Genomic DNA, 12,558 nt, shown 5'->3' with positions numbered 1-12,558 from the left:
TTCAATGTTATGCAAGTCAAACAAAAAATGTTTTGTAGCACGCTGAGCTTCTATAACACCCTCGTGTTGCAGGTGAGGGCTGGAGAGAGGAAGAAACTGGCCCATTACCACGTGACTAGAGACGAGGTCTGAGCTGGGAACCCCTGTCTCCGGACTCCCAGGCCAGTGCTCCCTCAGCACACCTCTCTGTTGTCTGAGACTCCAGGGCAGGGGGTGAACCACTTCTGACTTAGTGGGGTAGCGGGAAACATTGGACTCAGGCTAGAGTGGAAGACCATCACATTTATTGATCAAACTTGGCTTTGAGTGTGACAGAGCCATTCTTGGTTCTCCTTGGAAGTAACAAAAACACTGTGTAACATGTGGAGTGTGTGTGTGGTGTGTGCGTGTGAATCACACCTGAATCACACCAAGGTAGTAGCTGGAGCCAGTAGCCTAGCCTATGGTCTTGGCAGTGGCCCCCACCCAGTACCATTAGACCTGGCTTTGTCCCGTACACAGGACAGACTGGACTTGTCCACTCCCAAGGCCGGGCTGGCCCTACCTCCACCTGGGCCCCAACTCCTTGGAAGCTAGTATGTAAGTAAGGGAGGCATCAAGTTTACAGATGGGTAGACTGAGGATTGAGGCAGGAGGGGACTTTATGGCTGAGTCCTGGCTTGTCCCAGAGCCCTGGCCCTTGGGTCCCTGGACTGGTCAGTGCATGGATGCTCTCCCCTCCCAGCTTGGGTGGAAGACTTTTCCTGGCTTAGCTGCTCCATACATGCAATCTATAAATATGTATTTGCTTTAAAATTAATAAATTAGATCTTGGGCCAGCCTGAGGTCATTTGGCCAGCCATGAGTCCTGTGACATGGACATTTGTCATGTGTCATATGTGGACCAACAATCATGTCTCCTGCCACTTGGGATGCCAGGACCCATGCCATTGACCACATGTGTCACACTGAGTTTCATGTCATGCCACATGTCAAGGGGTCACACTGCCACATCTAACCTTATGTGTCACACATTGTCATGACACTTTCATTGTGTGCCACGTGTCCCCTACTGATCACACATACCACACGTAATGCAGGGAACTCCTTTGGCCAGACCTGGCTCCTGGTTCCCAAAAAAGTTCTCCCTGAGGACTGCAGCAGGAGACGCATGTCCTTCCTCCTGGGTGGAGTGCAAAGCACCTGCCGAGGCTCTTTTTTTCCAGAGTCATTTATCCCAGTGGGCAAAGGATGGATCACTTGGGAGCATCACTTGGCTGGATTCCAAAGGTCTTGAGGGGGCCATCAGGTACCCCAAGGGGCCTGGGGCTGGTTGTCAAAGAAGGCAAAGTCCAGCCTGGGCTCCTGGCTCTGCAGGCACTGGGCCATGTTGCAGGGAATGTGGTTATTCCAGAGGCTGTAAGGCATGGAGACAGGCACTCATTCATCCTCCCGCCTCTGATCTCTGTCCTATCTGCAGATTGGGAAGCCGAGTCCCAGAAAGGTAGAGCTGTGCCCAGAGTTACCTGGCAGAGGAAGGTGTTCGACCAGCATGGGCTGACCTAGGGAGAGGGTATCCCCCACAGCTGCCTCCTGAGTTCCCCAACTCAGCCTTCCTCCCTGGGAGGTAGTGATGCCAGCTAAGGCTACACTCATATGACACATTTGTGCAAATAAGGAAAAGGTCCCCTTTCTTCAAGATGTTTTACTGCCATCTGTCTGAAATTGTCATAATATACTGATTTTGGTAGAACAAGGCGCTTTGCTCTCATTTGCTAGAAATCTAGCAGGTTGATGATGTGAATGGTGCCCCTTAGGTGCAATGCCCTTGTGCAGTGCACAACCTATACAACTGTATGTGATGGCTCTGATTATAGCTACCATTTTAAGAGCTTACTATGCACCAGGCATTGGGTTCAGTGCTTTATATGCTCGTTTAGTCCTTACAACTCTCTGAGATAGATGCTATCAGTATCCTCATTTCATAGATGAGAAAACTGGGGTTCAGAGAGGTTGAATTACTGCCACAAAGTTACACCGCTGGCAAGCAGCGGGGCTGGGATTTGATCCAAGTCCACTTGCTGCCAAACTCTTGGTGGAGGGGTTCAAGTCTCGTTTGATAATCCCCAACCTAGGCCCTGCCGCCTCCTCCAGGGAATCCCGTTAGATCTAGGGGTTGGTGTGCCCTCCCACCCACCGTCCTGCCCCTGCAGGCCTCTGTTACCGGATGACTTGGACGCTAGACCCCTGGGCCAGCCCTTCAGCCAGAAGCCAGGCCCCGCGAGCTGTGATCTGATTCTTCTCCAGGCTTCTCAGTGGACAGTGGGGGGAGGGGAAGAGAAACAGCCATGAGAATCGTGTGAGGGTTTCCTAGGCCCCCTCCCCAGGCCAAGGTCAGGGGTACACAGTCTCCCACACTACCTTCTCAGAGAACCCAAAAGACAACAGGGGACTTGGGGCGGGTGCAGCAGGAGGGCTGGAGGCTAGAACCCAGGGGAAACAGCCTGGCAGGGGCTTGCAGCAGGCCAGACTGTGCAACTCAAGGAAGGTCTTTCTGGGAGGCAGGGGACTGACGCAGTGGCCTCTTAGTGTTCCCAGGACGTAGGTCCCCCTTCAGCCCACCCCATTCCTCCCCTGGCCCCTCATACTCCACTCTCTTCAGCCGTCCCATCCTCGGCAGAACCTGGGCCAGCTCGGCAGCTGCCTCATCCCCTAGGAGATTCCAGGACAGCCTGCAGGGAAGGGGTCCCAAGGTCAGTGGCAGGAGAGCAGAGAGGTTGAGGAGCGGAGATCAGGCAGTGAGTGGGGAGGGAGGGGGGTGCAATCCTGGGGATGAGGGTTTGCAAGAGAGGCTGCCTAATAGGGTGCTTCTGTATCCTCCCCTGAAGACGGCAGGGTGCAGGTTACCTTCCTCTCTGCTCCCCTCCCAGTTAAGTTTGGATCATAACGTTGTTCATATGATGTTGCCATTTTTGCCACATACATGCACCTCCTGTATTTACGGTGCATCATATTTTTCTTTAAATCGGTCCCCTCGTTTTTCTTTTATTTTTTTCTTTCTTTTCTTTTCTTTTTTTTTTTTTTTTTTTTTTGGAGACAGAGTCTTATTCTGTCTCCCAGGCTGGAGCGCAATGGCATGATCTCGGCTCACTGCAACCTCTACCTCCCTGGTTCAAGCAATTCCTCTGCCTCAGCCTCTGGAGTAGCTGGGATTACAGGCATGCACCACCACGCCCAGCTAATTGGGGTTTTTTTGTATTTTTAGTAGAGATATGGTCACCATGTTGGCCAGACTGGTCTTGAACTCCTGATCTCAGGCAATCTGCCTGCCTTGGTCTCCCAAAGTGTTGGGATTACAGGTGTGAGCCACCACGCCAGGCCCGCCCTGCTCTTTTTCCTTACTTTAAAAAATTAATCTTGGCTGAGTGCAGTGGTTTATGCCTGTAATCCCAGCATTTTGGGAGGCCGAGGTATGCAGATCACAGAGTCAGGAGTTCGAGATCATCCTGACCGACATGGTGAAACCCTGTCTCTACTAAAAATACAAAAATTAGCTGGGTGTGGTGGTGAGCATTTGTGATCCCTGCTACTCGAGATGCTGAGGCAGGAGAATCGCTTGAACCCAGGAGGTGGAGGTTGCAGTGAGCTGAGATTGCACCATCACACTCCAGCCTGGGTGACACAGGGAGACTCCGTCTCAAAAAAAAAATTAATCTTAAAAGGAAGCATTTATTACTACTATCAATGGAAAACTTGTGTAACAGACCCCAAATAGAAGGTAGTTACAAAAACAAATATAGTACAAACGATGGAATTAACTTCCAGCTGGAACATATGCCTTCCTAAGATGTTGGGTCTGTGATCTGCCCCTATTGGTTAAAAAGGGAGAATCCAGAGTTAGGTGGTAAAGATGAGGCCGGGCGCGATGGCTCACACCTGTAATCCCAGCACTTTGGGAGACTGAGACGGGCAGATCACGAGGTCAGGAGATCGAGACCATCCTGGCCAACATGATGAAACCCCGTCTCTACTAAAATACAAAAAAATTAGCCAGGCATGGTGGTGTGCACCTGTAGTCCCAGCTACTCAGGAATCTGAGGCAGGGGAATTGCTTGAACCTGGGAGGCAGAGATTGCAGTGAGCCGAGATCACGCCACTGTACTCTAGCCTGGCGACAGAGTGAGACTTCATCTCAAAAAAAAAAATAAATAAATAAAATAAAATAAAATAAATAAATAAGAGTTAGCACTGATCTGAGACTTTCTCTTTGGTGTAATGAGAAGGGTCAAGACCTTTAGGGTGCAAACTAAAGTCATCTTGTAATCATGCGTGTCCTGTTCTTTAGGAAACAGCTTTGTCCTCCACGTCATGGTTAGGGTCCCAGGCTGGTCCTAGAATTCTAGTTCACCCATGAGGCAGCACTGCAAGGCCCCAAGGTCTGGGGATTCTGATTGCTAACAGACAGCCCGGCACGGCCAGCCAGAGGTCTGGGGGCAGCTTTCTCCTGTCTTTAGCCATTGTTCAGCACCAGCAGTGGCTCATCAACGGAGATTTCATCAATAGGCAAGGTGGTCTATCCAGTTGCCCCCCAAAAGGAAGACTGGACGAACAACCTTGAGAGACCATCTGGCCCACCTCCCCTCCCACCACTCTACAAATGTGGGTAAAGGCAGGAGAAGCTCAATTGTTATCACCCGCAGCTCAGGTGTTAAAACGTCCTTGAGAGGATGTCTGAGCAAAAATGATCTTCCCCATTTACAAATGGGAGGACCGGCCAGAGAGGATGGGAGCAGCTCCAGGCCACACAGCAGGCTGGAGCCAACCCCCTCCCGCCTCCCCACTGTTCCTTTTCCCAGCTCAGCTCAGGGCTCTTCCAATCACTCACAAGATTACTTCCAGGGCAGGGCAGAGTGTGAAGCTGGAGGTGAGGAGCTTGGCGGTCTGGTTGTCAATCTTACAGGAAACCAGGCTGCGGATGGAAAAGGGCGAGGAATGGGAGGGGAAGGTGTTTGAGTCAGGGGATCTGGCAGGTCCTGTCTCCCACAGTCAGCACAGGAGGGAGGGACTGGGGTGAGCTAGGAGTTTTAGGAAAGGCTTCCTTTCTTGACCTAGGCCCCCACCATCCCTGGGGCTTCTATCACTTCAAAGGCCTCACCAGGTATTAGGCTCAGTCAGAGAAGAGCTGCCTTCAGCCTACCGCTGGCCCCCTAGGCAGGCAGGGGAGGCTACTTACTCTATCCGTCTGAGCAGTGGGAGCCCCTTACAGAAATGTGGGACCCCTTCAGCCAGGTTGTTTTCTGCCAAGCTGCAGGGTAGGGGAGACACTTGTGAGAGGAAGCCCCAGACCCACCCAGGACCGTCCCCCTGCCTGGACGGGTCAGCCCCTACTTACCTGATCTCTTCCACATGGGGGGATCCATCCAGGGCCTGGACCAGGCTCAGGGCCCCATTTGGGCCCAGATGGCTGGACGGCAGGCTGGGGAAAGAGGAGGGGGTGAGCCTGCGGGGATTGGGGACCTTTCCAGAGCCCCCACCCTCAGCCTCGTCTCAGGCTGCAGCACCAGCCTGTAGACAGACTCTGGCTAATTCTCCATCTACACAGGACCTGAGTGGATATCAATAACCCTGGCTTTGGGGTCTGAGATCCCAAATTCAACACCTGGGTCCTCTGTGTATGAGGAAGGAAAATTTTCCACACCTCTCCCGGCCTTCGTTCCCTTCCCTGGAAAAATGAGCACATAAAAATCTCAGCACCGGCCGGGAATGGTGGCTCACGCCTGTAATCCCAGCACTTTGGGAGGCTGAGGTGGGTGATCACCTGAGGTCAGGAGTTTGAGACCAGCCTGACCAACATGGTGAAGCCCTGTCTCTACTAAAAATACAAAAATTAGCCGGGCATGGTGGCACATGTTATAATCCCAGCTACTCTGGAAGCTGAGGCATGAGAATTGCTTGAACCTGGGAGGTAGAGGTTGCGGGGAGCCGAGATTGCACCACTGCACTCTAGCCTGGTGATAGAGACAGACTCCATCTTAAAAATAACCATAATAAAATAAAGTCCCATCCCCCCGGGGCTGCCAGTGAGGCTCTGATGAGGCCATAGACTTCAGCTGAGAAGTGCCAAGGCCATGCTGCTTGGCCCTGCGCTCCCGCAAAGCCTCTGCTAGGATTTCTCATTCAGCCTCAGGGACTGGCTCACAGGGCACACTGAGCTGGGATGGTTGTACCCCTTTTGCATGTGAAGAAACCGAGGCTGAAAAGGGGCAGGGGTCTAGCCAAGGGCAGGCAGGGGCCCGTGGCAGAGCCAGGACTAGGCTGGGCCTCCTGATTTCTCTGCTGCAGGCGTCAGAGGCAGGGGAGGAACAGGCAGGAAGGAGGGTAGCCAGCCCTAAGACATGCCACAGCTTGACCTGGGGCAGAGAAGCTCAACCGATGGGGGCCTGGACCCCCACTGCTCCCCGGGACCCTCCTCCCCGCCAGCGCATCATGGCATGGGCAGGGGGCCACTCACTGCAGGACCCTCAGGTGCTGGGGCAGCTCCCGAGCCAGCTCCAGGGCTGTGCGATCCCCCAGGTCATTGCAGCCAAGCCTGGAAAAGGAGAGGAATGAGCATTGAGCGCTGGGCCGGCCCACTCAGGACCCCTGCCCTGCCCTGTGCCCACTGCGGGAGAGGAAGCCAAGTGGGCCTGGGGGGGGCACAGAGGGCAGAGGCCTCCTGGGCAGACACTCACATCAGCTCCTCCAGGCGCCTGCAAAGAACGAGAGACTCTGCCAGCTTCACTCCCCCGGCTGGGCTGATGCTATTCGCTGAGAGGCTGTGGGAGCGGGGGCAGCCATCAGGTCCTCTGACGCCCCCTCTCCCTGACACCCCAGCACATCTGCTGGGGCTGCCACCCCTGCTTCAGGGGGCCTAAGAGACAACCCTCCCCACACCACACACCTACCCAGACAACGGGGTAGAAAGGCCCAGAGAAGAGCAGGGGCTGGGGTGGTTTAAGGTCCCACAGTGAGGGCCAGGAGGTCACCCAGCCCCCATGCCAGACACCGAGGCTGGCGCAGGGGAGATTTCAGCATGCGGGCCGGAGCTAGGGGCCAGTGTCTCCTAGGACCGTGGTGTGGCCCCTGCTGCCCTCCTGCGTAGGGCTGGCCACTTACTCTATCTTCCTGAGCTCTGGCAGCCCGGGCAGGATGGTAGCTAAGTACCGGACGCCGGCATCTCCAATCTGGTTGTGGCTCAAGCTTGGGGAAGAGAACACCTTCATCAGCCTTCCACCATGTCTTCTTGTCCACACCCCACTCCCAGAACAGAAGGGGAGGTGGAAGTCCCAGGAAGGGCCTCAGCTCACACTGAGAGAGGCCCATTACCCCATGTTGAGTGACAGCTCTTAACTCTTGGCTTCTGTTTAGGAAGTTCTCCCTGTTATCCAACCTAAATCCCTCTTGGGGCAATTGACACTCTTATATCCTGTCTTTGGGCCCCCCAAGGTTCTAGGCCCCAGGTTGGTCACACAGTGTAGAAGTGGGTGAAGGGGATGAGACGAAGAAGCTAAGGGCGTGCTCAGGTAGCCCCTTGCCTTTGACATCCTTCCCTGCCAAAATTGTCCTGGGTCTGGGGGCAGGATGGGCAACTCACTCCAGCTCCTCCAGGCTGGTGGCAGCTCTGAGAGCCTCAGAAAGGTGGCAGCAATCCACATCACCAATACTGTTCCTCTTCAGTCTGGAAAAGCAGGGAATAGACCAAGAGGCTTTCAGGAGCTTAAAGGCCTTTGCAGGTCCTGTGCTAAGAACTCTACAGTTTGCAAAGCCTTTACACACCCAGGAACTCATATGCTAGTTACAAAACTTCTGGGGATCATGGCAGGTTGGGGGTAGTGAGCAAGGTGGGAATTATTGTCCCCAATGTCCAGGTGAGAAAACTGAGACCCAGCAGTGAGCTGTGACTGGCCAGAGACTTAGGGACTTACAGGTTGGGTGGAAATAAACCCAGAGCCCCTGGCCAAGAAGCAGTCTCTACATCTCTTTGGCAAGCTTCACCTTGGCCTCTATGTCAGGGGTCTCCGGGCTGGCCTGGCTGAATACCAATTTCACATGGGGTTCCCTGATTCACCCAAATCAGTTCTCAGGGGTGTATCGTGTTCTCATCTATGCCAATGGTAGGTTTTTCCCTAACCCAGGGTATTGTCTTTGCTGAGCCCTAACCTTGCTATGCCTGGTTGGGATAAACCAACAAAACAGCTGAGGCAAATGGTCTTAGCCCCTTGGGAAGTATTTGTCTGCATGTTGTTTTTACTTTCTTTTATTTTGCAAATTAAATTTTAATGGGGCCTGGCATGGTGGCTCACACCTGCAATCCCAGCACTTTGGGAGCCTAGGCAGGCAGATCAGCTGAGGTCAGAGATTCAAGACCAGCCTGGCCTACCTGGTGAAACCTCATCTCTATTAAAAAATAAAATACAAAAATTAGCTGGGTGTGTTGGTACATGCCTGTAATCCCAGATACTTGGGTGGCTGGGGCATGAGAATAGCTTGAATCCAAGGAGGCGGAGGTTGCAGTGAGCTGAGTCACACCACTGCACTCCAGCCTGGGCGACAGAGCGAGACTCTGTCTTAAAAAATATAAATAAAATACAAATAAATAAATAAATTTTAAGGGATCACCTTTCAGTAAATTCATTTTGGGTGAAATGGTCCAATATAATACATATATCCTGCCAAACTCTCTAACCTCGTTCCCTGCCTGCCGTGCTCTGCCAGAGCTGGGGGTAGGAGGGGTGCTTGGATATAAACAAAGCCATGCCTTGTGTCACTGCTGGGATTTGCCTTCAGTCACAACATTTCATATTTGGAAAAATCACATTGAAAGCAAGTGTCACGTTTAGTTATCCTAGCGGGCAGGGAGTGAGATCACAAAGGGAATATAGGAAGGCCACCCCATCCGAGTCTAGACCCATACTACTCAGAGTGTGCTCTGTGGCCCCCAGAATTGACACCACCCGAGAGCTCGTTAGAAATGCAGAGCTGCGTACAACGGCTGAGGGCTGTAGTCCCAGCTACTTGGGAGGGTGAGGCAGGAGGATCGCGTTCGCCCAGGAGTTTGAGGCTGTAGGGCACCATGGCTGCACCTGTGCATTGCCACTGCACTCCAGCCTGGACCACATAGTAAGGCCCCAACTCAAAAATTTAAAAAAGAAAAAAGCAGAATCTAGGCAGAATTCCAGACCTGGGGACCTGGGGAATCAGAATTAGCTTGTTTTTTTTTGAGACTGAGTTTTGCTCTTGTTGCCCAGGCTGGAGTGCAATGGTGCGATCTTGGCTCACCATGACCTCCGCCTCCCGGGTTAAAGCGATTCTCCTGCCTCAGCCTCCCAAGTAGCTAGGATTACAGGCATGCGCCACCAGGCCTGGCTAATTTGTATTTTTAGTAGAGACAGGGTTTCTCCATGTTGGTCTAGCTGGTCTTGAACTCCCAACCTCAGGTGATCCACCCGCCTCGGATTCCCAAAGTGCTGGGATTACAGGCATGAGCCACCACACCCGGCAGAATTAGCATTTTAACAAGAGCTCAGGGTGACTTGTGTGTGCATCAGGGGTTGTTCTACAACTTAGGCCTAAACTCTTTCAGTCACTTTTGTCACCAGGAGGAAGCTCGTGGCATTAGAAGGCAAGAGCAGTGGGCACTCACCTAGGAGGGCACAGGGATGGGCCTGGGAGGGAGCCACAAAGGATCCGCAGGGAGGTGCCCTCAGTGCTTCCCCCGATGTGTTCCCAGCTGAGTTGGAAGTATGTCCTCCCACTCATTCCCATGGGCCACCGGGTCACTCACCGGAGGCTCTGCAGGAGGGTCATGTGGCTTAGTCCGCGAGTAAGCAAGGCCAAGGTGGAACCATTCAGCAGAAGGTGACTAAGGCTGGAGGAGAGGAGGCCAGGTGAACTTGGCATTCAGGGCTGGAGCACTGTCCAGTCCAGGGGTCTGAGGCCTCTGTGCTTAGCCAGTCTAGGGACTCCAAGACAGCCACTCATATCCACACAGTGTAAACATTCTACAAAACGAGCTGTACTGAGAGGTCCAAATGCTGTTTCTCGGCATGAATTACTGCGGTCAGGCAGGCAGTAGTTCCATGTTCTGAACCACACTGGACCCAGTCCAATGATCAGTAATAATGGTGGTCACATATTGAGCATAAAATGTGGGCCAAACTCAGGGCTTGGGCAATCTGGAAAGGTGGAAAGATCTGGAAAGATCTCCATTTTACAGGTGAGGAACACCGAGGCTCAGAGAGTTAGAGAACTTGCTTAAGGTCATGCACCAAGTGGCTGCTTCAGGAACAGAACCCAAAGCTATAGAACTCCCATTCCTGAGCCCCAACCATAGGGGACCCAGACGACTGTATTTCTAAAGGGCCCCCGCCTAGGCAGGAGAGGAGAATAACAGCAATGGCTAGCACTTGTAGAGTCTGCACTCTGCACCAGGCTCCAAGAACGTAACATATTATCTCATTTAATCCTCACAACAACCCTAGCGGGGGGATTGCTGTTGTCCTCAAAGTTAAGACGAGGAGGCCAAAGCACAGAGAAGCTGAGAGGCTGCGTGTACAAGTTCGCACATTAAGAGGCAGAACCGACCGGGCATGGTGGCTGTTGCCTGTAATCCCAGAACTTTATGAGGCCAAGGCGGGTGGATCACCTGAAGTCAGGAGTTCGAGACCACCAGCCTGGCCAACAAAGTGAAACCCCATCTCTACTAAAAATACAAAAATTAGCAGGGCGTAGTGGTGCATGCCTGTAATCCCAGCCACTCGGGAGGCTGAGGCAGGAGAATCACTTGAACCCGGGAGATGGAGGTTGCAGTGGGCTGAGATCGGCTGACAAGAGCGAGACTCTGTCTCAAAATAATAATAATAATAATAATAATAATAATAAGGCAGATGCAAGAAGATGCAAGATGGAAGAAGCCGGCTGGATTTGAGGAAAACTGCCCATGGGGAGACACACTTGGAAATGACAGATCTGAGATGGGAAGAGATCTCTGGGCACTGAGGATCCATCCCCTTCCTTTGGACAGGGAAGATATCATTATCCCCAGTTTACAGATAGGGAAACTGAGGCAAGGAGCAGCACTAGGTGCCTGGGAAATCAGGAGGAAGAAAAAGACCCCAGCCAGGCTGTGAGTGTGGAGGGGGCATGGATGAATCTGTCCTGTCCCTTATGGTACCACGAGGCACCTGTCCCTGGCCCAGCTGCCCCACTCAATACGTATTTGTTGAATGCATGAATGAGCCAATGAATGACCTCACTGGGGCGCCAATCCCTTGAATAAAAGCTTCGAGAAGGCTGAGCTGAGGCGCAGGCACATGGAGAGTGGACCAAGAAGCAGACCAGTGAGACGTCAGGAGGGCCCTGCGGTCAGTGGTCTCCGCAACCCCTCTTCTCCCTTTACCTGATCCTCTCCCCAGGAGAAGCAAAGAGGGACAAGTGGAAGAATTTCACTGTTACGGGGCAAAAAGTCAAAAGGCTACTTTCAAGCTGAATTCAAAACATATGTGGAAAAAAAGGTCTGGAGAGAAATTCACCAACTGTTAAAGAGAAGCTTCCTCAGGTGGTGTCATCTCCAGGGCATTTCACGTTCTTGGTTCCATATTTCTATAATGATGGAACTTTTTATAGCCAGTGAGTATTTTTGGTCATCAGAAAAAGTTAAGAGAGGAAAAGCAGAAAATATCCTGTTAAATTTTCTGTCCAGATACTGTTTAAACAGGAATCCGTGCGGGGCAGGGACCGCCTTTTAGACTGAGGCTGTTTCTGGCATTTCTAAGAATTTGGTGACTTCAGATTATGGCAGAGAGTAGTAAAAACTGCCAGTTACCAAGGAAACAGCTGTAGACAAATGGTAGTGGACAGCTGTAGATTTTTTTTCTGCCCAGAGTTTGTTTTCTCTTCTGTTACTCGCACCCTGAAATATCACCCACCCCTCTAAGTCCAGAAAATAGGGTGGGCATGCGCCCAGATCTGGCCAATGAGAATATTTAGTGCTCAGAGCCACAGTGATTGCTTTAGGGTGGGTCAGGTGATCCAAGCTAGTTCAGTGAGACTCAATCTAGGACCTTTTGCTGTAACCACAGAAAGAAAGGTACTCCCTTTCCACTAAGCTGGGAGAAAGTCTGCAGGTGCAGGGATGGCCTGCCTGAGAAGGAAGCCCAGGTGGACAGAGAAAGAGCAAGGGCCAGAGTGAAGTATGTGAGAGAGAAGCCTGATAAATACAAAAACCCCTGGATCCAGCCATGCCTGAAGTCAGGAGCCTCATAATTTTCCATGACATAAGCCAATCCATTTCTATCTTGGATTGCCTTGAGTTGTGTGTTCTGTTTCTTGTGACGAACATTCTTGCTGGCATTCAGCCAGAAAAGAAAGTAGAAGGTCATGGAAGGGCATTCAGCTCACCTGGGTCCATCCAGAAACAAGGCAGTTTGTGTTCACAAAACAAACAAAGGTTCCTAGGCATGCGACTCACCGAACATGTGGCAATCAGCACCGTCACCAGTCACTCACCCCTTCCCCATTAACCACTACCACCACCATCAC

At 52.2% G+C, this 12,558-nt stretch overlaps 1 protein-coding gene across 3 annotated transcripts in view; it reads right to left on the bottom strand.

Moving 5' to 3' along the window:
• Positions 1-262: 262 nt before the first annotated feature.
• NLRC5 (NLR family CARD domain containing 5) overlaps positions 263-12,558 on the bottom strand; it is a 95,644-nt gene continuing 83,348 nt past the window's right edge. For all 3 annotated transcript variants that reach the window (XM_032283951.1, XM_032283952.1, XM_032283953.1), the window contains exons 39-49: positions 9,803-9,886; positions 7,613-7,696; positions 7,135-7,218; positions 6,711-6,794; positions 6,491-6,568; positions 5,372-5,455; positions 5,213-5,284; positions 4,865-4,948; positions 2,628-2,711; positions 2,204-2,287; positions 263-1,396 (exon numbers count right to left, since the gene is read on the bottom strand). In XM_032283951.1, coding sequence (XP_032139842.1) covers positions 1,285-1,396; positions 2,204-2,287; positions 2,628-2,711; positions 4,865-4,948; positions 5,213-5,284; positions 5,372-5,455; positions 6,491-6,568; positions 6,711-6,794; positions 7,135-7,218; positions 7,613-7,696; positions 9,803-9,886 — 934 coding nt within the window. In that variant the 3' untranslated portion in view covers positions 263-1,284. The remainder of the gene's footprint in view (positions 1,397-2,203; positions 2,288-2,627; positions 2,712-4,864; positions 4,949-5,212; positions 5,285-5,371; positions 5,456-6,490; positions 6,569-6,710; positions 6,795-7,134; positions 7,219-7,612; positions 7,697-9,802; positions 9,887-12,558) is intronic.

This window comes from Sapajus apella, unplaced genomic scaffold (genome assembly GCF_009761245.1).
Source record: "Sapajus apella isolate SASKATOON/1434 unplaced genomic scaffold, GSC_monkey_1.0 scaffold15, whole genome shotgun sequence".
Lineage (NCBI taxonomy): Eukaryota > Metazoa > Chordata > Mammalia > Primates > Cebidae > Sapajus > Sapajus apella.
Note: the sequence above shows the minus strand (reverse complement) of the source record. Positions and strands in the feature narration are given on the sequence as shown.